Source organism: Adiantum capillus-veneris, chromosome 14 (assembly GCF_014529385.1).
Source record: "Adiantum capillus-veneris isolate H3 chromosome 14, ASM1452938v2, whole genome shotgun sequence".
NCBI lineage: Eukaryota > Viridiplantae > Streptophyta > Polypodiopsida > Polypodiales > Pteridaceae > Adiantum > Adiantum capillus-veneris.
The window spans coordinates 28,195,494-28,222,392 of record NC_140944.1 but is presented as its reverse complement, the minus strand read 5'-3'; the positions used below and the strand labels follow the sequence as shown (position 1 = coordinate 28,222,392).

The following is a 26,899-nucleotide window of genomic DNA, read 5'->3' as shown; positions in this document are numbered from 1 at the left end:
TCGAAAGCAAGCCGATTTTCTTCTTGTTTTGCGGCAAGAGCAATGCGCTCACGTTCTTGAGCAAGGCGATTTTCATCGCGCTCGCGGTCCTTGGCTTCCTGTGCTTCTGCTTTGCTTGCGAGTTGTGCCAATGCAACTCGATTCGTTTCTTGTTGTTGTGCCATCATGTCCAACATCGATTTGACCATCATCTCCATAGGAGTGAGTGCAACTCGTGGCGTAGATGGCGAAGGGGGAGGGTCGAAAAAGTCTCCTGGTGGGGAAAATCTTCGCCGCCTCTCTCATGCTCATCACCTGTATGCGAAGTATCCATTCCGCTTCGGGTGACGACCATGCACTACAATCTTGGGTTCTGAAGTTTGCGAGGAACTTGGGTTCTTGAGGTCCTTGATTCGTGAGAATCTAGGGTTCTTGAGGTTCTTGAGGGGCTTGGGTTCTTGGGGTTCTTGAGGTTTTCTTTCGCTTGCCAATCGCGTTGAGAAGGATCTTCTCTTCACCCGAGTTCTACCCTTTTCTGCGGGCGCACCCCTTGGCGGCCTTGCGCTCACACCAAGGTTGCTTTTTCCCACCTCACGTCGATTGGCCGGCCGCTAAGTGCACGGTCCGCTCTCAATAAGTGAAAAGAGACACAAGGGGAGGCTGGACAAGCCCTTCTTTCTTGGGATTCCTGTCACTCTTCAACAAAACACGATTAGGAATCGCCACGCCCAAGTAAACTTGGGTTCGTGCGATCGCAACAAGCAAAAAATTCTTGTGGTTCTTTCCTTGAGTAATACAGAACACTTCCAAAGCTCTGTACCAATGTAAGGTGCAGCGGAATGAATGTTGTATTTTCTCAAGATTAGTGATCTTTATTGCTCAAGGTTCCTTTTAGTTCTTAGGGAAAGAGAGAGCTTTCCGTCTTATGGAGAATGCTATGGTCACGAACAAAGTGAATGGATTGTGCGTGCAAATGAATGAGACTTAGAGAAGGAGAGAGAAGAGATACGACACCAAGAGGTTTGTAAAACCCTCCTCCGAAGGCCCTACTCTCGTCGGCGAGAGTGGTCTACTTGATTGCACAAATGCGTACAATGCAGATGCAATGGACAGATGCAAGTTGGACTATGCCGATGACGACGACGGTGATGATGACGGCGACTTGGGCTGAAATCTGAGATCTTCTAGATGCTGAATTTCTGGGACTGTTTCAAGGCTGAAAATGGACTGTTTTGGCTGCGTTTTCCTTGGTTAAACTTGGGGGATCATCTGCAACTGAATGGGGTGGTTCTGATATCGATTCATAGGCTGAAAACTGCTTTTCTTCAAGGCTGAAAGTCCTTCTGTAAAAACGCTATCAAACAGAGATCTGCTGGCATTTTGGAGAAGGAAAACGCTGCTGAATCTGGGGGTCTATTCGCTGCTGAGAACGCTGGATAGCAGTACTCCTTAGCATTAGTGATTGGTGATTAAAACGCTGAACTGCATGGGGGTTTCCTTGCGTTTACAAAGGCTGAAATCGCTGCAGATTTGCACTAGATGCTAGCGTTAGTGATCTTCTACTGCTGCTGCCAATGGGTAATGGAGACGCCAGGTATGAGGAGCATAGGATGGCGATGGCAGGTTGTGGACAACGCCCAGAAGGGAGAGGTAGTCTGTGAAGAAAACGCTGGCTTGGTGGGAGTGGCCTCGCCGAGGGTACGGAGAGGGTCTTGCTGAGAAGTTGCCTGTTGAGCGGGAAGCTCCTGTTGCCTCTTCTGCCAGAAAGTGCTAACTTGGGTTTGCTTATATATTAACTTAGCAAAATTGCCCTACCTACTTTTGTAGGAAAGTCACTTAAAAATAATAAGTGAAAATCCCAATAAATAGGTAAATACGCTAAATGCACTAGAAAATTCCCCTAACCGATGCGAATGGATTCTGATGGGAATTCTGATGATCATGTTGTGTGCAACCGGAGGATATGCATCTATGCTAAGTGACTGGGCATGCACGGTCTACGAATAGACTCACAAAAGTGCCAGATCACTGCTAATCTAAACTTGATCGGACTGACTGAACCCTGCTGTGGTGTAGCTTGTCCACGGACACATAGGGTTGGGATGTGTCACGTGACAGGGCCCCAACCTTTGGGGCCAACAGGGTGTCGCTGTCTACTTGAGAGCACTCTACTACCTGGTCATAAATTGTTTAAAGTGGTGAATTCCAGTCACAGGTATATTCGTGAAAATATTTTATGTCATAAAGTACAGGTAAAGTTAAACAACGTATAGATTAGGTGAAAGCTGCAGGCCGGTTTTACACGTCCTTCTAGAGGCTCACAAAGTGCGAGGCTAGATCCTCAGCTACCTAAGACAGATGGTAACCTGTAATAAAAGCTTGTCCACGTGGCTCAAGTGCAATGCAAACGTGACATCCTTTCTTGGCTTTGTTTGCTTTTCAATCCTCTACTTCGTGTCTTCCCCTTGGTCAGGCACTCTGCAAGCCTAGTGGTAGTCCTTGCCAAGTTTGGAATTGTTTTCCCCTCAATGTCCTCTTTTCCTTTGTCGATTTTTGCAACTTTATCGAAAAGCAACCTCTTTAGAAAAGCAATCTCTTCAAAAAGCACCTTCTTCAAAAAAGCTCTTTCTTTGAAAAAGCTACTTCTCCCAAAAGCAACTTCTCCCTAAAAGAAGCTTCTTCCGAAAAGCAACTTCTTCCAAAAAAGAAACTTATTCCAAAAAGAAACTCTCTAAAACGCAGCTTTCTTGAAAAGCAGCTTTTGTAAAAGGCTTCTTCTTCAAAAGAAATTTCTATTAGAGATGCTTCTTTAAAAAGCAATTTTTGTAAAAGGCTTCTTCAAAAGCTTCGTCTTCAACAATCGATTGCTACAGTTTTGGGCCAGATTGTTATGAGAAGGACAATCACCTAAGCTCTGTTACCACTCTAACAAGCAAGGCGGTAAAATCACTGCAACAATCACCAGCTAAACTGAAAAAGCAAACACTTAAACTTGAAAGTGAATATCACACTTGTAGTCAAGACACGAAGTGGCAAAGTTTCACCTTCAGATGCACTGGCCCCAAAGTCTGGCACCCCTTTTGATACGTCTTTTTATATTAAACAATCCACAGAGTACAGCTGCCAAGGAGTCACTCTGCAAATGTGCAACCATGTACTGATTTGACATAACTAACCCCCATGGCTCATATTTAAAGGCGTTGCGGCCTAAAAGCAATTGATACAAAAGCAACTGCTCCAAGAGTTGGGCACCCTCGAAAGCTATCACCTGCTTAAACTCACGCCCCAAAAAGCTACCATAAAGTTGCTACATCCTACCCGTACAAATCCCGCGTTTCGTGCCGCATAATGCTCGCTGCCCGTACACTAGCCACATCAGCACTCTCTTATGTTTGGGTGGTAGCATGACACGTCATCACTTTTGTGACACAAACCACTAAAAATTTCTCTTTATTCTCGCAAGCCCAAGCGGATTAAGTGGCCCTTGCATCGAAGTACAAGCCTTCATCTGTACTCCATCATCCTCTACAGTGTGTAGGGTAGATACGCCTTAGTGCTCTTGCAAAGTGGAGGTAGAAGTACTCCAAACTTCCTGATCTTCTCTTTTCAAGTCATGTATATAATGGAGTCACCTTCAAGTGAATGGACCAAAACTTCTCCAAATAGGCTATGACTCCCTCATACTCCTTATGAGAGCACATCCCTCTCTATTTTGACATCTTTTTCTGAATTGGGAGGGAGAAACTATAGAAAAAACTCGACCTTGAATTGTATACAAGTCCTTGCTTGAATACCTTCTAAGGTCTTGGCAAGCCACCAAATGCTTGGAATACCCTACAAATGCCTGCTCACATGTCTCAAACTTTTGAGAAGTTATCGTTGGCAAAAGTAATTTCAAATGTTGGATGAACGAGAGAATTATCCTGGAAAAGAGAAACGGTGGTTGAAGTTTGTTGAATCACACACACATACATATAAAGAAAACACACATGCGCACGCACACTATATTTTATAAAAGCATATAACGCACACATATATAAGAAGTAGGCAGCTTAAACTCTCTTGCCTCTTATTCTCCAATCCATGGTGTTGTTTTCTTTCATTCCTCATTCCATGTAAATACTTTTATTCCAAACTGAAAATCAGAGTCCTTGCGTATATAAGAAGACATTGTTGTTGAAGTAGGCAGCTTGAACTCTCTTGCCTCGTATTCCCCAATCCATAGTGTTGCTTTCTTTCATTCCTCACCCCATGTAAATATGTTTATTCCAAGTTGAAAATTAGAGTCCTTGCATATATTAGAAGATATCGTTTTTTTAGCAATGCACATCACTGGCCAGCCTTGAGCGTTTGCAATAATCATCTGCGTCCTGCAGATGTGTCCCACAACTTTAATCTCATTTTAATGGATACATGAGGCTCATATCGTATCGACTAACTGAGAATTATCAGCCAAAGACGAGTAGCGTCATGCACTATTCTATGTTTAGACTACAAGGTCATCCAATACGCTCAGCACATTGTCACCACTCCCTGAGGATCAAAAGGACTACCTCTTTCATTCATGTGAAGCACATCATAGAGCTATGTGCCCTGGATCCTGCTTATATGGAAACTTGGAGTATTCTTATGTCCTTGGTATAGCCTATTAGGTGGTCAGCAGATATAATATCTCGCTGGCTCATGGTTTCGCTTAAAACCAGGTATAAGCAAACAAACATTGCTCATTAAAATGAAGAAAATTGTTTACGAAAAGCAGCAAATACAAGTTTTCTGGTTGTCAATTGTGTAGCCTGGTCAAACAATCACAATCTAGAGGCAGCCATGTCAATTTGGCCCTGGCATGGGCACGAGTTGCTGCTTACCTTGCCATTATCAATGTAACCTCAACCCAGAGCTTCCACTCAATGTCAGAAAATAGAAAGCCAAGGACAAAACACATCAGGAAAGGCCCATAATCACTTGATCATCTTAAATGCTTCCTTGTCCTTTGAACACTAGATAGCTTAGACAAGGACAAACATTTCCAATAAGAAAGAAACAAACAATGACTCACCCCCAAAGCCAGTGGAACCACTTCATCATCGTTACCCACAGTCAGATCAATAACTGCATTCCTTGAAGCTCTTGTAGAAGCTTTTCGAGATGGCACAGCTACAAGATAAAAAGAAACATGGGGTTAAAACACAAACAAAATCCTTGCCAATTCACAATTGCATAAAGTACAATTGTTACGTCCCCTATAAGAAAGTCAAGATTAAACATCACAAGTTGAAACTATGGCTTTCTGATTCCTGAAGTATGAGGACAAAATGCATATTCAAGATACAGACGAAGGTGGTGGAGAAAAAATGCCTGCCTGTTAGTTTTTCCCTTTATGAAGGCATCAAAGTCCCTAATTGTTCTAGAATCTACTTGAATGTTTCACAATGAAAGTTCTGACATTGTACCAGACGATCCAAGAGAGAGCTCCAAGTCCATATGAGTACTTGAAGGAGCTGCTGCTCTGCGTCGATTACGCTTAGCCATCCTTGCCTACGGAAGTAATAGTTGAAGACCAATTAGCCAACAGTATAATTCATCGTGAATTTAAACATTAGCAATCAGCACAAGCAAGCTTGAACGCCGAAAGAAATCAGAGTAAAGAGATAGTTTAAAAGATAGAAAAAACGAAAATTTACATAACAAATTCTAAAAATGCTTTTGTTCACTGGTAAGGCCGTGTAAACAATTGCATACATTCACCCTTGATGGATACAAGGACATACCAGCATTCATGAAGCTACCAGGATTCCAATCACCCGACTGAAGCCTACATTCAGCCCAATCGCCTCTATTCATTTCTGATACATGTCCATATTCTAAACCCTAAGAATGCACCCCAAGCTGTGGTGACAGACATTTCGACTGCTCTACAAAGTCAGAACTACAGCAGTAAAAATACTGGTCACAGAAGAGGTGATAGCAACAACCCCAACCAATGCTTGATAGCAACAACCCCCCCAAACAATGCTTGATTGCACTTAGTGAAGTTGTGAAGGTTTCATTGGAGTTTCCTTGTGTAGGCACTGCTCTCTTTTTGCCGCCTAGAAAGCCCCTTGCCACTGAATGCACTTTTACATGTTATACTAGTTTATGTGTCAGTATTAATCCAGTTTGCAACAGACATCGAGCATAGAAACCGCAGAGATCCTAATCAAATTCAGCACACTCGTTCCTTGCCAGTGTCACAAAAACATGCCACACATCACACACGTGTATCGAGTATCTCAAATTCAAGCAATAATGGAGCGGTTCAAACTTATCAATAACCTGACATCATCCTCATCAAAAAATGCAGAAACAATCATTACCTGAGCTACAGATCGTGGGGAGATTATCTGAACATCATCGTCGTCATCTTTGACATCAACAGTGACCTTGTGGTTACCACTTCCTCCAGCCTCACGCGCATTTGCACTCTCAGAGACAAGAGAATTGCGCCGCTCATAGCTGTGTGTTCGTGATGTTCTTGCAGTGGACAAGGAGATCCCTGTGTCGAGACGGCTCATGGCGCGCTGAGGGCGAGGGTGAGAGTTCGCCAAACCAAAAGAATTTCTTCAAAACAAGAAGGCTGTGGCAATGAAGATTGCAAGCTTCCTACAAAAACTTTCACGCGCGGGCGATTCCATGCGTAGAGCTCGCCCTGCAAGTGGCGGCATATAGAGAACGCAGACAGATGGAGAGGTGTTTGAAGCTTCTGTGAACTTCAACTTTGGCTTGAAACAATCAAAAGAATTTGTAATAGTGTTCGAGAAAAATCATTTTCAGAAACATACAAACTCCCTTTAGGATAGATTCAAAGAGGAAATTTTGCAAAATAACCAGTATTTTTTGCATATTAACTCTATTTTTTGAAATTTTCCAAGCGAATTTTCTCTTTCTTCCCTCCCTTCAACCGACTGATTTGGTTTTTCAACCGGCTCAAGGCTAAGCTGAGGCACACTTTTCCTGAACACTGCTCCTAATGTCACGAGGCCACAACACTAATAAACACTACCTACATTGTGTTAAATGAAGTCCAAGTGGTGGTATCAACCTTGATAGGTCCCTCATGTGAATTGTGAGGTTCATGAAGGCCTAAACTAGTATGGTGGGTGGCCTTGTACACAAGAGGAGATGCGTAATGTAGTGTGATAGCTGGATGAAATAAGTATTCCAAGATTGGAGGCAAATATAGTCATGAACGACGTTGTCCATTTTCAATTGCTCAAACAGTAGCATAATCTATGAGGAACTACACCATTGCAGTCGGCATATGTGTCAACCAAAACATTCCCAAGCATGATGTCTTTTTCAACAGCCCCTGATTAACAATCTCGTCATCACTTTGTCTTCCCACGTCAACATATTTATCAGCAACCCCTAAGTAATAATCTTAGCATAGCTTTATTTGCCCACCCAATCATCTTGTATAATGCCACATACCGCTACGGTGACCACATATGAAGTGATGCCCTCGTTTTGTATCCATTGAAACTAACAAAGAGCGTTTTGGACCACCTGTACAAGGCATATCTTGCAATTAATGCATTCCAAGAGACCACTCCCAAACAATAAGCCCATGAGAATTCTTTTATGCTTTTAAGTATAAAGCACACTTCGCATATATGTCAACCAAAATATGTTGAGTACATCCCCTTTGTTTTATAGCCCCTGATTAACATATCATCATAAGTTTGTTTGTGCCTCACATAGCACACTTTGCACCTGACCACATCCCAGTGTGGTTTCCGATGAAGCTTCGTAAATTGGCTCTCAAGCCCAACAGTGTATCTCAAATCTGGTTGTGAGATTGTCAAGTAGATTAAGCTACCCATAGTCTCCCTATACATTGTGGCATGCTCAAGAACATCACCCACATCAACTTGCACCTTTAAATTATGATCCAAGGGCGTAGAAATAGGGTTACAATCAACCATTTCATACTTTGACAACATATCCAATGCATATTTCCTTTGTGATAGCCATGTGCCCTCTTCTATGTGTATGATCTCAAAGCCCAAAAAGTACAATATCTACCTCACTCTCCCATAGATACAAGGATTGATCTCATCATCCATACAAAAACATATAGTAATTAAATAGGTTGTAATATTCTCATGCCAAGCTCTAGGTGCTTGCTTCAACCCATACAATGCTTTCTTGAGGTTACATAGATACTCGAGATGTCTCACATCCTCACATCCATGTGGTTGCTCCATATACACCTCTTCTTGCAAGTCGTTGTGGGAGAATACATTCTTCACATTAATCTTATGTAACGCCTAGCCTTTTTTCTCAACCATTGCTGCAATAGAGGAATGTGTGGAGTCCTTGCAATATATATAGCATACAGCAACACAATTGATGAATCTACATACCTAACGAATGATGGATACACAAGATCTGACATGATACATAGCAAAGAGAGACAAAGAGAGATAGAGAGAGCAAGAGAGAACATGAGAGCATGTACATGCATCCTCCTAGAGCAGAGTGCTACACATGCACGGAGAGGGAAGGAGAGAGAGGAGCAAAGAAGAGAGACTTGAGCATTGGGTACAATCTCCCCCTTGTGCAAGTGTGAGCATTTTCCTCTTGCACATATTATTTATAGATATCAGTCAATGCTCACAATGATCATAGCCATCCACTTAGACATAAAATAATTATTTCTCGTAAAGAACTCTCAAGTAATAAAATGTCCATAAACTATCTTTCAATTGCATATGTCATAAACCATTATTGCCATCTTATCAGTCTGCTTTCCACTTGTATACTGCAAATATACATCATAATTAAATACCATTACATTCCCCTTCGTTAAGGAAGCAACTACCTTTCGTTGCTATGCTAGTAATGTTCAAATCATAAATTATCAATAATACTAGTTAAAATTACATATCATAAATATAAAAATAAAATATTACAAACTTAAACAATTTAAATTTCCTATCACCTTCACTCACTCATGTACAACATATTGACACATATCATGGCTCACAATCATCATTCAATATCCAAAGTCCATCAATACCAAGTCCAAAATCCATAGCAATGTCACCATCAACATCATAAACCAAATCCAATGTCACATCAATATAATTCAAATTATTTCCATCATATACCCCGCTTGACAAAGTCACACTAGTAGCAGTGGTGCCAGCCACTACATTATAATTTTCTAATTAAGGTTGCCTAAGTTGGAAAATCAACACCAATTAGATGTGTTGTTTAAATCGAAGAATCTGCACTTGTGCTGCCTAAACTTACTATTGACTTTGATTTCTCCTACGTGGCTAGGTGTCGGTCCCAAATTCTGGTTGGCCCTCCACATATTCATGCCAAACTCGTAGTGTATTCGGCACTAGATAATCAATGGTTGTGTGTCCTTCTGAAAGGGTGCACTCAACTTCAACTCCCCAACAGATTTCATCTCCTACTACATATTCTTTGAGGATCTTTGTTTGGATATCGTGCAATGCCATTGCTTCGTGATGGTAGTTGTGTCCTCAAGATAGTGAGGATGGGATACGGTGTTGTGGCTTTATCTTTTGACGAGCTCATTTGAGGATGCTATTGGAGAGAGCTTATGAGAGTGAGAGCTTACGTGTAAGATATGGTGAGCTTCAATGTTGCGGGTAATCACTGAGCAAGAGAGACCCTTTTCGATCACGAATAAGCCTTGCAAAAACTCATTCAAGTGCCATGAATCTCTGTTTGTGTGTGTGTGTGTGTGTGTGTGTGTGTGTGTGTGTGTGTGTGTGTGTGTGTGTGTGTGTGTGTGAGAGAGAGAGAGAGAGAGAGAGAGAGAGAGAGAGAGAGAGAGAGATCTTGCCAAAAGGGGTTGGTTGTAACTGTTTGAAAGCGAGCTTTTGGCATGTTATAAGGTGGGCACTCAAAACAGGTTTTGGAAAAGAGTGGTTGTGATTGGGATTTGCTAGGGGAAAGTTAAGGTAAAGGAGAGATGTGTTGAGTTGTATTACAAAATTTGAGGCTTGGAAGAGGGTGCCCATCTATTTTGGAAGAAAAGGTGTGGTTGTGGATTTGTTATTGGCAAAAGATGGGTTTTAAGGCGGGGGGGGGGGGGGCTGCGTGCGTTCTTTAAAAAAAAAGAAAAGAGGAGAAGAAGTGTGGGAGACTAAAGTGGAAAGTAGGGATCCAAAAGAATTTGGAGACCCGAGAATATGGGTCTAAAGTAAATTACAGGAAAGGGTTGGTGATTGACAATGTTTGTTCAAAATAAGGAACATTTCTTGAGGCGAGTGTTTTGGGTAGGCAAGGTGGAGGAGTGGCACCGCCATGTGATGGTTGAGGTGAGGATTCCATTGCCTTATGCATGTCATGAGGTGCACAAGAGGCACATGCTTACATGATCATAAACCACTCGTTGTTGCACGATAATAATCGGTTTCATTGGACAGTGGGAAACTCAGGCTATCATGGCATTTGTTTGCAGACCCTATGATGGGTTGCCATGTGAGGCCAAGAGAAATTCATCCGAAGCAATACACAGGGAAACAAGATAGTCCAATCCGGTTGAAAGAAGGTTAGTCTCCTTTTACAAATCAATTCCATTTGGGTGATGAGGAACCATGGCTTCTTTCATAACCCTAAGGAGGCCATAGAAGATAGCTTTTTCAATATTGGCAACTTTGTCACATAAGGAGGGAAATTTGTGTGAGTAGAACTTGAGGAGGTTTAGTTGCACCCATTGTGGAGCTCTCTCACCAACCTCACCAGTCGCCTGCTCCCCCTAACGCTTGTGCCAATATTTTTTTTATGCTCACCCTATGTCTATTGTTGTTGCTATTTTTTTCTTTTTTTGTCATGCCATGGCCTTTTCACAACCTATTTCGGCACTATTTCTATGTTGTTGATGTGCTGCCACCTATTGAGGTCACACGTCTGATGCTACATGTTGCTCACTTTTCTAGGCGATGCATGATGGTGACAAGGGAATATTAATGGAAGAGCTAACTTGGGGTTGTCTCCCATGTTACAATGATCTCTTGGGGTTGTTCTTGACCACAAAAGAGAGAGAGAAAGATAATAATAGAAAGTTATGTTACTTCTTCTCCTTGTTCTTCTTCTCTTCAAGGCAGGTTCATAAATTTGACTCTTGGGATTATTACTACAACATTAAAACTCTTGGGATTATTCCTATTTATCTCAATTCCCACTTGACTAGCCGATTGAATTCAAGCCCTTGTTACCATATACATGTGGTAGTGATGCGTGTGGACACACTAGGATCGGTGGGGCCTTTTTTTCCCACTTTAGGAGTTTTTTTCCCCCGTGCATTGTATCTACGCCCATCACTCTAGGGCAATCTATCTTTCCATTGCACACTAAGTAATATATTCTCAGTTGTGTGCCTTGAGCTTCCTTCATCTTCTCCAAGCTGTGTGCATTTCTCTGCAACCAACAATTGGTATCAGAGCCAGGTTGCGTCCTCCCGGGCTTAGTCACCAGCATCTCCAACACACGCCTACTCACTTTCTTTGATTTCTGTGAGCTTTGGCAAGCGTTCGCAGTTCGACATAAATTCAGGAGTGCTCATAGAGCTCAGTCTGCTCAGATTTTTGATTCGGGCTCATTTCGACCTCCGTTTCCACTTCAGCTAAGTCTGCACAGGCAATTTCGTCATTTTGTGCAAAATTTTTGTAAGTGCCAATTACTGTATAACAAGTCCCATATAGTCTACTGTGGGTTGTGCTATATAGCACGTGCTAGTCTCACTCAGTTTCTCCTCATTTCGGGCAGTTTTCACATTGCTAGATTTGGACTTGTAGTCAAATTTGTGGATGACAGATGTACAGTTCATGATCTCAATTTTGGGTGATGAAATTGTTGCATCTGGCCTTTTGTGCTGTGGGCTGTATAAGCTCACTTTGTATGACAAGTGTGGACAAAATTTTGCAAATGCAATTGTAGATTCAAGGGTTGTTTCAGATGCAAAACTGTGGCATGCACGTTTTGGGCATCTGAATTTTTCCAGTTTGCTGCGTTTGCAAAAATCTCATATGGTTGCTTCTTTGCCGCCTCTTGAAGCACCTGTCAAACATATTTGTGAAGGTTGTATTTTGGGTAAGATGCAGCGTTCGAAGTTTCCAAAGGATGGTTCACTTTAGGGCCACATGCAGGTTGCAGCTTGTGCATAGTAATGTTTGTGGGCCCATGCAAACTCCGTCCTTGGGTAATTACCTTTACTTCGTGACTTTCATTGATGATTACTCTAGGCATGCATGGGTATTTCCGCTTAAAGCGAAGTCCAAAGTTTTTATGTACTTCAAACAATTTTTGGCTATGGCTGAAAATGTATCGAAATGCAGTATGGGCAACCTCCATTCCGATCGAGGGAAGGAGTATATGTCTCATGAATTTAATGCATTTCTAGCTAGTCGTGGGATAAAACAGCAATGTATAGTGCCTTATACACCTCAGCAAAATGGTGTTGCTGAGAGGAAAAACAGGTCACTTACCGAAACGGCACGATGTATGGTCAAAATTCAAGCTTTGCCGCATTCTTTTTGGCTTGAGGCCATCATGTGTGCCACTTATGTACTTAACAGGTGTCCTACAAAAGTTTTGCAGTCTATTACTCCATATGAAGCATGGTATGATAGAAAGCCTTCTATTGAGCACATGCGTGTTTTTTGGCTTTTTGGCATATGCTTTGGTGCCACAAACACAACGCAAAAAATTGGATGATAAGGCTGTCAAATGTATTTTTGTTGGTTATAGTGCCGAAAGCAAAGGTTACATGTTGTATCATCCGCAAACAAAGCGTATTTTGGTTTCACAGGATGTAGTGTTTGTGGAAGATTTTGTTCAGCCCTTGTTGTCATGTACTAGAGATAGTAATGTAAGCTCACATGACATATATGACACTTTGTTGCCTCTTTTCAGTGGTGGAAGTTCGAATATAAATTCCAATGAGGCAAATGTACAGCCTATGGGGGTTTCCAAAAATGTTACAGATCAGCCTATTATTGATGCAGATGTACATGATGTACTTGATGAGGAAAGGGCTAAAAATGAGCAAGCTAGAGGTATGCCAAAATGGATGGCGCATACATTGCATGAGAGTAAATTGGATGCACCTTTGTCTAGTCGTACTCGTTCAGGCTCTGGCCATGCATCTTATGCATCAGATTGTTATGCTTTGGTTGTGTCTAGCTTACATGATGTTGAGGAACCTCTGTCTTTTGATGAAGCACAGAATTCAAAAAATTGGATGGCTGCCATGGAATCAAAATATAATGCACTTATAGAAAATGACACATTGACTTTATGTGATTTGCCTCATTGCAAAATGGCCATTGGTACAAAGTGGGTTTACAAGTTGAAACGCAAGCCGGATGGTGAGATCGATTGCCATAAGGCTCAACTTATTGCAAAGGGTTATGCACAACAAAAAGGCATAGATTATGAAGAGACTTTTTCTCCCACTTGTCGTATGACTACTGTACATTTTCTATGTGCATTGGCAGCTCATTTTGGTGCTTTCTTGAATGGTGACATATTTGAGGAAGTTTATGTAACGCAGCCTCGTGGTTTTGTCAAGAAAGGACAAGAGGACAAAGTGTGCATATGTAAGAAGGCTTTGTATGGGTGAAGCAATCTCCTCGTGCTTGGTATGAGAAAGCTGACACTCATTTGGTCAAACGAGGCTTTCATAACAGTCCAATAGAAAGCACATTGTATGTAAAGCGTGAGGGTGATGTACTTCTCATTGTGGTTCTTTATGTAGATGATTTGCTTATCACTGGACCAAATAAGAGACATATTTTTGAATTTAAGGCTGATTTGAATGCTACTTTCATGATGAAAGATTTGGGGCTGTTGCATCATTACTTGGGTATATAGTTTAAGCAGTGTGATGGTGGTATTGCTTTGTGTCATAAAAGTTACAGAGATATTGCAATGTAAGTTTGGACTTGAGGATTGCAAACCTATTGCCACTCCCATGGAAACAGATTTAAAATTGAGTCTTCATAATGCTGGTGATCCTGTAGATGTCACTCTTTACCAAACTGATGTTGGATGCCTCATTTATGTATGCAACACGAGGCCGGATATTCAGTTTGCAGTCCCACAGGTCAGCAGATTTATGCATAGCCTAGGTTCTAAGCATTGGCAAGTTGTCAAGAGGATTTTTTGCTACATTAGTGGCACTTTACATCTTGGCTTGTTTTATCCCAAGGGGGGATCATTGCCGCCAGACTTACATGCTTTTTTGAACTCAAATTGGGTTGGTTGTTTTGACACACGAGTGTCCACAAGTGGCTTTTGTTTCATGCTTGGCAGTTCATGTATATCATGGTTGAGCAAGAAGCAACCTACTGTGGCCACTTCTAGTTGTGAGGCTAAGTACAAGGTAGTCTTCACAGCTACGGTTGAGTGTGTATGGCTCAGACGCCTTATGGTTGATTTGGGTGTTGGACAGGACACTGCCAACACTATCTACACTGACAGTCAGAGCGCATTGGCAGTTGCGAGGAACCCAATTTTTCATGCTCATACAAAGCACATTGAGGTGCATTACCACTATGTCAGGGAGAGGCTCTCAACAGGAGACATCAACTTGGCTTATGTGCCAACACAGGACAACCTTGCAGATCTTTTCACAAAGGCATTGTCTCGTGAGAAGCTCGAAGCTTCCCGCAAAGCTTTGGGCTTACTCCCTTTTGTGTACTGATCATGTCCTCAAGGCATGGCACTTCCCTTTACTCATGTGCCAGCTCTCGTTCACGGCATCACTCCAGGGGGGATTTGTTACCATATACATGTGGTAGTGGGACCGTCGGGGCATTTTTTCCCTCTTTAGGAGGTTTTTTCCCCCATGCATTGTATATAGGCCCATCACTCTAGGGAAATCTATCTTTCCATTGCACACTAAGTAATATACTCTCAGTTGTGTGTCTTGAGCTTCCTTCATCTTCTCCAAGCTGTGTGTGTTTCTCTGCAACCCTAATTCCAACAGCCCTATCGTATAGATCTCGGTGGATATATCTTGGAAGTCCTTTGGATTGTTCCTACCACATTAAAATTATTTCTTCTTCTCTCGACATATCCTTCCTAATTTGTATATGATCACTTCCACACACTATTCTTCTACGCAATCTTACAATGTCTATGCCATTCTATGCTCAATACTTATACACTAATAATTAATACTCTCACCAACGAAGGAGATTGTCTCTATTTCTCCCTCTTTCTTTTTCAATAAGAATTCAAGCCTTCAAGACAGTCAAACTAATGAACTTCCATCCAAACAAAAACTATAAACAAGTTCTTCTTCTTCATTACATTGCAACAACACAAGTGATCCATGTAGAGTTGTTTAAAATACAAGGTAATTCTTATGGCTCTTATGCATCACCACAACACAAAACGTGTTTTACATTACTCATGTATCGGTGCATCTATTTCCATAACTAATTTGAAGGCTTAGCTGAAATTTTTTAAAGATCCCCATAGCCATGGTATCTTGAATCAAAACGTAGGATGCGCTCTTGATACCACTGTAGCAACCAATTTTGTGGAGTCCCTACATATGCACAAAATAGCATAGCATACGAGCAACATAGTTGACAAATTTATATACCTAACAAATCGCGCATACAAAAGATTTGATGGGATGCATAACAGAGAGATAGAGAGCGAGAGAGAGCACGAGACTGCGTGCATGTGCACTTCCTAGAGTGAAGTGCTATAATTCACGCACAGAGAGTAGATAAAAGAGATTCAGGGCAAAGAAGAAAGACGCGGGGCATTGGGTACAATCTCCCCCCATGCAAGAGTGAGCATTTCCCTCTTGCACATATTCATTTTTAGATATTAATCAATGCTCAGAATGATTACAACCATCCACTTGGACATAAAATGATTATTGATTGTAAAGATCTCTCAACTAACAAAATGTCCATAAACTATGCTTAAATTTCATATTCCATAAACCAATTGTGCTTGCCATTTCTCAGCTTGCTTGTCACTTATATACAACAAATATACGTCATAATAAAATACCATTACAACTACAATAATGGTATGGATAGTAGCCAATTTGGCCACAAGGTTGAATATCTTTGATCAATGCCATAAGTATGTGCATAACCCTTTTTCTACCAATGTAGCTTTAACACTTGGTCATCAAAAAGTACACCTAAATCGTGAAAAATACACCTCACCTTGAATTTGGCCAAAAGTTCTCAAAAATCTAAAAAAAACATCAATTTTTGGAGCAACTTAAAAAAACAACAGTGAACATTGTCAAAAAGACTTCAATTTTTTGAACTAAAGTCAATATAGAAAGTTTTGTAAGATGAAAAAGTGCAAATATTCCTGAAAAAATTACACAACGTTCCACTAAAAAAACAATTACATCCTCGAAAGCTTACAATTGAAGACTCAAGGCTTTCAATTACAATCCTTAAAATTTTCCCATCAAAATTTTTATGGTTTGTTGACAAAGATGACCAAACTTCTTCACTTTACACCTATACCTTTGTTGTGTGGCCAACGATGAAAGTAACATAAAATGTGCATCATCACACGATCCCACAAATTAGATTACGCTATCTCTAACAAATATTTTCTTACATGCTTGTCACGAGGAAATGATGCCTTGGTCTACTTTCCAAACCGACAAGCCTCACAAGCCTTACACATTTCAGCCAACTTAAACACTGGCAAACCTGTCACGAGCTCCTAGCTTTGCATAGTTTTCAACCTTTCCACATTTGCATGTCCAAAACGCTTTGTCAAATGTGTATGTCTACAACAACACCTGTCCCTTATGCAAGCATGGCATCTTTCATCTTAGGAACATCGAGTGAAAATTATGCCCACCTTTTCACCTTGTGCAACGAACCTTTGATTATTCTTGTATTCTTCTACATATTCACCAACAAAATTGAACCTCACCTGCAAACCTTAACCATTTGCCCGAAAAACACCAATTCCTTTGTAACATAGGGTATAAGCAAAATAATTCACTTTACCATCTATCAATGGCAATGGCACATTCCACGTATGCGCTATAGGATGTGTTCTATCATCCTCAATCTCAACATATCTAGGACTCTCCAAAGTTTGTAGGTCCCTAAACCATTCATCGTGGCTAGTCATGTGGATGTACCTAAATCCACATAGCATACACCTTCATTTTTATCACATCTAGTGAGAGAAACTTCCTCCACACCTCCTTGGCAGAATTGGCATCTTCTAGATGGCCAATCCTGGAATTTGCAACACTGACAGCCGATACATGACAATCTATGCTCCCTACTTCCAATCCCTTTTACTCGTATGTAAATCAATAATGTTGAACTTGCACACATGGCACGTGTTCTTGTCTACTAACAATAGCATTGATTCCATCATTGTTAGGCATGTTTGCAATAAATCATAAAGTTGCATAAAACCTTTTGCGAACCAAAAGTAGCTCGTGTTTGTCACAACATATGACCACAATATGTGTACACACACCCAATCGAACTATTGGCAACACCAAAATTGGAGATTTGCAAAAACATAAACCTTTGTGTTCCTCCATGCAAGAACACTCTAACTCCAAAATGGAGGCTGATACATGCCTGAAATGGGACTGTGGCTACATAGACTTAGTCTAAAGGATTGTATAGTGATCTCAAACTGCATGATCTCCCACAAAAATCAACAAACTTGGAGATCACCACATATGTCTTCTAAGAATCTAGGGAATGAGAGTATGCCAACACACGAGGGAGAAGGATGAAGAAACTTAACCCACAATTGTTGCTCTTGCTTGTCACGACTCTTTAGACACACCTAGTGTGAAGACTTGTTGTATGGCCATTACTTCTTTGCTTATCCTATACTTATATAGATCCTTGCTATCGCAAGCCATGTGGGCTCATAGCCCCTTGCACAAGCTTTGCCAAGGACCCCTCCCCTCACACTAATCTCCCTTTGGAAAATAGTTTTTGTCCTCAAAGAAAAAGTGGAATTTTTTTTCTTGATTACTCTATGTTCTCCCAAGTGGAACCCTCTCCAGATGTTTCCTTCCACTTAAAATAAAACTTGCTGGCATCCAAGATGCCTTGTACGTAAAACATGAGAGCCTAGAATATGTTTTGGTTCATGAGGAAAATTTGGTTACTCAATAAAATCAATCTTGTCATGAGAAGGGTAAGGCCAACAGGGGGGGGGGAGGGGGGAATGGCCTTAAGGTTGAACTGGTTCACGGGCTACATGAGGAGGACTAGGAGTCTATAAAGGGACATAGCTGGGTGGAGAAGCTAGACTCAGACGCCCTATTGCCCTTTCAATGGTATAAGAGCTTAGAAACAAGGGGAGAAGGAAGAGAGGCATGGAGTGATTGCATGCTTGCATGCATGCAAGCTAACTTCTCTCTCATACACACATACACAAAGATCTCATGGAGATGAGGCATTACAGAGCCATGTAGAGGAACAATTTCTTACATGTAAGCAAGGGGTGTGGGGACTTGTGTGAACAGTGACACTCGTGCATGCAAATCGCTGCATGCACAAGTATGTAGAAGACTTTTGTCTTCTAAAGCATGCCTTGAGATGCCCTCTATCACATGTTGTGTGTGTGAGTTTCTCTCTCACGCTTCCTTCACTACAAGCCAGTGTCGTAGTCCTCTTCTTTCACATCATATACCCTTAGGAGAGACCGCTTAAAAATCTCTTGAGAGTTTTTGGACACCCTTAGGGTTTCTTCTCACACAGAGGGCAGCAAGTCCATTCAAATTTCCAAGGCACCGTAAAATTCCCAAGCCGGATCCAATAATGGGACACCTCGCCCCTGGATAGGAGGTTTTTGAAAAAAAAAAAGCAAGATTTTTTGCCCCTTTTTTGTCAATGATTTTACCCTCTACTTTATATAAAAAATCATGCAAGCGATGAGCAAATTCAAATTGAAGCCTAAATTTATGCAACATTAATTTTTGCAACGGATTCTAGCAAGATGCAACCACACCAAGGTTTACTGGCAAATTACCACTTTGGCTTTGAATCATAACCTCTTGTGAATACGGAGGAAGTTATGGAGGATGCACGGGCTTCGAAGCGGGATGAGTTCCACGATGACCACGAGTTTGTTGACATGCATGAGTTTAATGTCTTGCTCCATCAAATGGAGCATAATTCAATGGCGATCAATGCAAACTTGACTATGCTTAAATTTATGATGCAAATGGGTCAAAAGAGGTGACAAGGCCATAATATGGCAAGTCAAGGCATTGATGGTGGACTACCACCGTCAAGGTCAATTTCTCCATGGCACAAAAGCTTGAAGAGTTCTCCTTGGATGAAGGACTTGAAGCCGTGAGTGTATAGGGGCAAAAATAAAGAGCACAATAAGGATGCTAAAAACACATTTTTACATAAATGGACCGACATTCATGTGCTATGAGCAAGCCTAGATGATTTTAGATCTCTAGAAACCAAGGTAAGGCCTATAAGCGGTGGATGTCCCTCAAATCAAATAAAAAACCAACAACCTAGGAACATTTCCAAGTCATATTCCAAAAGGAGTTTCTGCCCCACAATGAAGATAATTTAAATTGGTAGGCTTGGGATGAATGTTCCATACATTCAACATCCCTCACCAATTATGTTTCCTGCTAATGAGTTCATCCTTAAACTTGACAACCTTGACGAATATCAAAAGGTACAACATTTTCTATGAGGTTTACACCTAGAAGTGAAAGATAATATTACTTATTTGCATCCCAAAACTTTAAGGGATGCCATATTTAACGTGTTAGTATATCATGCGAATGAAAAGGGTCTACAAGCTCAATGACCACATGCAGATAATCAACCTACTGCACAAATGCGGTGTGTATGCAAGCACGCACACACACACACACACACACACACACACACACACACACACACACACACAGAGAGAGAGAGAGAGAGAGAGAGAGAGAGAGAGAGAGAGAGAGAGAGAGAGAGAGAGAGAGAGAGAGAGAGGATGTGGGTGGAGCTACTCACCTACAATGTGTGAGAGTTCTTCTACCTAGTAACGAATAAGATGTGTACAAGTGATGGACGGTCAGACGCCTTTGGCCTATCCGACCAAGGTAAGAGGCACACCACCTTTACCCCAACAATCTCCCACCAGGAAAATGTGTGTTGATAAGTGGTACTATAGTCGTCACTCCCTCATTGTCCATAGGGATTGTATCCATGTGTCCTAGCATCACCATATCAGCCTCTAGCATGAGCATGTCAAAGACCTCCATATCACTCACCTCTGTGGTAGGATCTAAGAGGATCAATCTGTTGTGTCTCGCCAGAGCATAGCCGCTCTAACTCTGCATCTACAGACATGTCGTGCACAACACTCTAGAGATCTGCCGCAAAAGATACGTTTCTAGTCTTTCGTTGACATGGCTGTAATGTAATCGAGACCATGCCGTCTTGCACCTCAGATACATGCATAGGGTAGACCAAGCCAATCATGACTCCTCTTGTAATGACTAGTGAGCTGCGACACATCTGGAAGAACTACTCTCTAAGCAGTACCTGACATCCACCATCTCCCAAGCATCTCACTCAAATCAAACTTTGTGCAATCTTAGGAACATAACGCACATGCCGTAGCATATAAGGTGCACCATTGAACACTAACAAGTATACATTGATGGCCGGCGGCTTCCGAAAGCCTCAGCCGTGGAAACTAACCCCAAGAGGGGGAGCTTTATAATACAAATAAAAAAATAAAAATTTCTTGCTACAGCTTGTCACCACCCCCCCCCCTCCTTATCCTTGTGCTCACAGAGGGGCCGCCACCCTTGGCACCACCCTCTCTATCTCCCTCGGCAACCATCCTCCCTCTCTCTCTCCTCCATTATCAGAAAAACCAACTCTCTCTCTCTCTCTCTCTCTCTCTCTCTCTCTCTCTCTCTCTCTCTCCATACACACATATACACACAAACACTGAGGCGGTCCGGGGCGGGCAACAAGAAGAGCTGCCTCTAAACACCCTTCGAGGCTCCCGTGATGCTCAATTGGGGCTGGGGCAAGCACAATCAGAGACAACAACAACCCACATCCAGAAACCAAACAAGAAAAGGGGCACCACCTAGTTGTAGATGCGAACTAGGACGAACGTGATATCTCCTTGTACTCAAACACACAAAGAGAGGGGAATGCAAGATAGCCACACACACCAAACACAAACATTCACCACGCCAGAGAGAGGTAAAGAGCACAAATCAACTTGAGCAACTCAGTCTTAGCCTTAAAGACTAGATGCACACAAAGCTTGATGAGAAATAGAGGAACAACACAAAACTTGACCTTGTTGCCAATACACAAATTGTCTTAGGGTCACGGGAGCCCTCTCACCGAGCACCCTCTTACAATTTACCTTTTAGGAAAACAATTAAACAAGCCCTCAAACCACCAAGCATGAAATGGCACAACAAACTTCAAGGACAATATACCTTCAACCACCTGATGAGCCAACTTATCAAGTCAATTTGGAGAGAAGAGTCGTAGTTGCAGCATACAATTGCACCCAAAACTATAAATCTTATTTATGCACAAGAGTAGGCTACAAGTGTGGTGAAGAGTATGGCATACACTCCACTCCTCTAGATGGCATAACTAACTTCAAGCTTCTCCATGCACCTATGTGTAATGATGGAATAGAGCACTCACGATGCACACACTCTACACAACTACGCTTGAAGAGTGGTGTGTTATGTGTTGAGAATGGTGTGGTGTAGTGTGATCATGTGATGATTTATAAGGGAGAGAAGGGCTCTATTTATAGGTTTTTGAAGCCCCGATTAGGATTAGGCCTAATCAAGTTTATTTGAAGGAATAAAAGATTATGCTTTTTTTTTTTAATGAGGGTGGGTCTCTCTTGTCCTTTGAGTCACTTGGATGTGGGCTCAAGGGAAGAGAATTATTGAGGATGATAGGAGAGAGGATTGAGTGAATAATTTAGGAGTGCCTACTCTAGTAGAGGGTGCATTTTACAATAAGGTTAGTGCTTAGTAGTTAGTAATTATCACTAAAAAATATTTACAAAATCATTCACCAAATGGTGAGATATATGATGAGAAAAGTTAGAGAAGGGATGAGCTTGTAAAGAGAGGTTGAAGCTTTGGGGAAGTTGACATTCACCTCTTTACAGCACCGGAAGAAGAAGCAGTCAGCATGGCGAAGTAGCGCGTGTCGATGAAGCTATGTTATTTCAAACCTTGGAAAATTCATGATAAAAGCCTTCATTTGCAGAGGTTATCTTTGGATTTTTGCTGATTTTTTGAAGTTCTTTACAAAGTTGAAGAGAGTATGGTAATATGAACATATATGTAGAGAGAAAGAGGGACACATAGGGTGTAGAAATGGAGGATGAAGGCTATGAAGGTGTGAGAGATGTGGCAATGGTGAAGAGGGTGAATTAGGACATGGGAGTTGCAGGTTTGGGAGTGGGAAGGAGAGGGAGGAGTGTGTGTGAAAGAGGAAAATGATAAAGTGGAAGAGGGAGTGTGGCTGCATAGCATAGGCAAATTGGGGTCCACCAATAAAATCATAGCTCACAGCTCGTAGCTCAAAAAAATATGAAAAAATTTAAGGTGAAAGTTTAGCTCACGAGCTACAACTTTTGTTTGTATCACCTTTTCAAATTCGGGGAGCATGTGATCTTCAAAAATTCAGCAAAACCGACTGTTTTTTCCACTGGACAAGGTCCTTGTGAGGTCCTTCTTTGGATGATTCTTTTGAATACCTCCAAGAGTGGTCTAATTTATGAGAGTAATAGAGAATAGATGTAGGAAGGAAAAAATCACAATAGTGAAAAAATATACACATAAATAGAACTAGTTTTTTGGGATTTTTGTTGGGATGGAGTTACACCAAAAATAAGAGAACCTTGCATGAAATTATTTTTATATGGAATAAAGAGTATGCAAAATGGTAAGAAAAAATATGGTAATGGTGAGTCAATGTACATAGCATAAATAACACACACCTAAGTATAAATATTTAAATAAATACCAAAATAATTATGAAAAATCCTTATATTTAGGCCCTATATACAATGAAATATTTACACACAAATGGGCCATAATATACTTATATTTTTATATTTTATATTTTTTTGGCTCAACTAGCCCAGTGACTAGCTAATTGAGGGTTTTTAAGAAGATATGGGAAAAGTCCCCTAACTCACACACGCCTATGTATAGTGAAATGGTAGGGATAACCAAAATGTTTGAGTGATTTGATAGGGTGAGATAGCTTACTATGGCAATTATGGAAAGCCGAAAAACGGCTATCATTAGCCCCCCCCTTAGATAATGGTACATTCATGTACCATTTATCCGATCATACAACATGTAGATTGTGTAACGTCTGTCTTTGTCTGCTCTCATTTTTGAAGAACCTTTGTTGTATGATTAAAAAACCTTGTGTGATATGAAAGGTTCTCGAGCCAATAGCAGGATGTAATGAAGTGAGTGAGTAAAACTCCTCCATTGAGAAAGTTTCCATAAGCACCCCCCAGGATCAAAGATCTTGAAATATCTTTCCCAAAGAGAGATGTATGGTATGGAATCACTTACCGGTTTCGGTTGAAGAAACTTGTAGATTCTATTGTTGTCCATCATTGCATCTATCACTATGAATGTGATATAAAAGATTGGTTGCTCTTCCTCTTGTGTAAAGTTGATGTATCTGCTACGATCTTCAAGAGCTTGTATGAGCAAATTCCTGAACTGTAGCTCATAAAATTCATTCAACCTAGGTAGGCTCATCAGGTCAAAAATTCTATGACCTTCATGATTTAGGAAAGCTTGATCCATGATTCCAGCTGCTATTGGAAGATATTGCAAATAGTTCACCACATAAGTAGATAATAGACGAGGGTTACTATTGCTTCCAACACATTGGAAGAGAATAGATTTTGATACTGATTGATGAACTATCCACATGTAGCAATCAAAAAGTTTTTCAGCTATGATGAAGACCAGAAGCATCACAATGTGTGACCTCCATACACCAAAGAACCAAATGTAGAAGGTTTGGAAACATTTGTTCATCACCAAGTATTCATGTCCTCTTCCACTTAAGAAGGTATGGTGCCCCGGATGAAAGGTATATGTGAAGAGAGGAGAAGTTGACTTTGAAGAGGTGAAACCCAATGTGAAGATGATTTGGGCTTCAAAAGCTTGGACTTTCTTGCTAAGAGATTGTCCCATGAATGAAGAGCCACCCACTAAAACACCATTGAAGAGAATGATACCCCTCTGATAGTTTCCTTTTATGATTTTATTTTTTACTACTCTCCCATGTTCTTCATCGCCTTCTAAGCCCCCCCTTTGGCAAGGTTGTAACTCCTCACATAGTACCACCTCAACGGTTGATGGATTACTGTCTGATTTTGTGAAAACTTTGGCTTCTTGCATGATAGGTTCCTCCATGCTTAATATACATGGGTCATACAAATGCTTTTCAACATCCTCAAACACTTCTTGAAGATTATCCTCACATGGATTCAACTCACACTCTTCTACTTTGTTTTGGAGTTGGCATTCCATGTACACAATCATCTCTTTATGATCAATGTGGTCTATGATCTCCCTACCTATGATCTCATCTTCTTCTTCACTCTCTTCTTTTAGATAAGATACACTATCAGAACATTCCATAAGATCAAGGTTACCTTCAAGGTCTTCATTCTCCATAAGAGTCATGTTGCACAAAAGCTTCGTCTGCTCGCACCAAAAATTGATCCTCCGCCAAAAGGTTGGATGTATCCATTATTGAATCATCAATGCCATTTGAGATATCTTGTGTCAATTTTTGCATGCTTGTGATAAAGGTAGAAGAAAGAGATTCCACATTTGAGTCTTGGCCACACACTTTAGCACTTGAATAATCAGTTGGCATGTAAGTAACTTCTTCAACATTTGTCGGAGTAGAAGGAGACAAGTATGGCAAAGGAGATGACTCCTTGATAGAAACACTTTCATGATGGTTGGTTCTTCCAGCATGATGGAAACCATTTTTGATGTAGAAGTACTTGTGAAACTTCCTTCGGGCAATAGTGACCGCTTCTTCAAAGGTAGAGGGTCCACTACAAGTAACCTTAGTCTTTAGGAAAGGAGACAAACCCGAAATAAATTGCTCCAATCTTACATAATCTGGAAATGTAGAACTAAACCCATATCCTCCCCATTGACGAGAAAACATATCCTCATAAGAATAGTAGTCTTCACCATGTTGTTGAAGTCTCCCTAATGAATCCCATGCTTTCTCCGTTGTTGGAAATTTAGAGGATCTGGTCTTCAAAGCTTTGGAAATTTGGGTCTACCCATCTTCAATCTGAGAAGACATACTCCAAAACCATTGCTCAGCGTTGCCTCTAAGGCATAGCAATAGAAAATCCCCTTTTTCAATGTCATCCCTTTTACCAAGCATACGACAAACCATTCTAAAATCAACAAGAAAATCATCAACATCTTCTTCTAGATTTCCGAAGAAGATTGGGATATCATCAAAGGTATAGCGTGTCATAGTCTCTCAATGCTAGAACTACACAAAGATTAGTTCCAAACAATCATTTTCTCTCATGACATCAACTAACTACACAAAGTTTTGAAACTTTCAACATGAATTCTAGATTCTTATGTGAAAATGTTTTTTTCCTTTCTTATGTTATGCTAATCCAAACCCTATTTTAGATCAATTTTTGTTGCCTTGAAATTAAATTCGGTCATACAAGTTTTCATGATTCATATAATCTACTTGATTATGCTAAAATTTAAGCATGCATGCAATACAACAACAATAAGCACAAAGTCATTTCTCCGTGGGGGCACCAATTAGAGGCGGTCCGGGGCGGGCAACAAGAAGAGCGGCCTCTAAACACCCTTCGAGGCTCCCGTGATGCTCAATTGGGGCTGGGGGCAAGCACAATCAGAGACAACAACAACCCACAGCCAAAAACCAAACAAGAAAAGGGGCACCACCTAGTTGTAGATGCGAACTAGGACGCACGTGATATCTCCATATACTCAAACGCACAAAGAGAGGGGAATGCAAGATAGCCACACACACCAAACACAAACATTCACCACGCCAGAGAGAGGTAAAGAGCACAAATCAACTTGAGCAACTCAGTCTTAGCCTTAAAGACTAGATGCACACAAAGCTTGATGAGAAATAGAGGAACAACACATAAATAGAACTAGTTTTTTGGGATTTTTGTTGGGATGGAGTTACACCAAAAATAAGAGAAGCTTGCATGAAATTATTTTTATATGGAATAAAGAGTATGCAAAATGGTAAGAAAAAATATGGTAATGGTGAGTCAATGTACATAGCATAAATAACACACACCTAAGTATAAATATTTAAATAAATACCAAAATAATTATGAAAAATCCTTATATTTAGGCCCTATATACAATGAAATATTTACACACAAATGGGCCATAATATACTTATATTTTTATATTTTATATTTTTTTGGTTCAACTAGCCCAGTGACTAGCTAATTGAGGGTTTTTAAGAAGATATGGGAAAAGTCCCCTAACTCACACACGCCTATGTACAGTGAAATGGTAGGGATAACCAAAATGTTTGAGTGATTTGATAGGGTGAGGTAGCTTACTATGGCAATTATGGAAAGCCGAAAAACGGCTATCAACACTTACACACACACACATACTCACCCTCACACCTTTCTCTCCATCTCTCGCTCTCTCTCCATCTCTCTCTCTCTCTCTCTCTCTCTCTCTCTCTCTCTCTCTCGTTCAACCCTCTTTCTCTCTCACTCGTTCTGTGTAAATTTAGCCCCTCTCTCTCCCTTACCATACACACACACACACACTCATAATCACCACTTACACACACTCTCA

At 40.9% G+C, this 26,899-nt stretch overlaps 1 protein-coding gene across 1 annotated transcript in view; it reads right to left on the bottom strand.

Annotated features, from left to right (window-relative positions):
• The window catches only part of LOC147442142 (uncharacterized), a 28,551-nt gene extending 21,806 nt beyond the window's left edge, over nt 1–6,745 (bottom strand). Inside the window, exons 1-3 of the mRNA XM_086529596.1 lie at nt 6,333–6,745; nt 5,430–5,514; nt 5,036–5,133 (exon numbers count right to left, since the gene is read on the bottom strand). Coding sequence (XP_086385722.1) covers nt 5,036–5,133; nt 5,430–5,514; nt 6,333–6,530 — 381 coding nt within the window. The 5' untranslated portion in view covers nt 6,531–6,745. The remainder of the gene's footprint in view (nt 1–5,035; nt 5,134–5,429; nt 5,515–6,332) is intronic.
• Nucleotides 6,746–26,899: the final 20,154 nt, after the last annotated feature.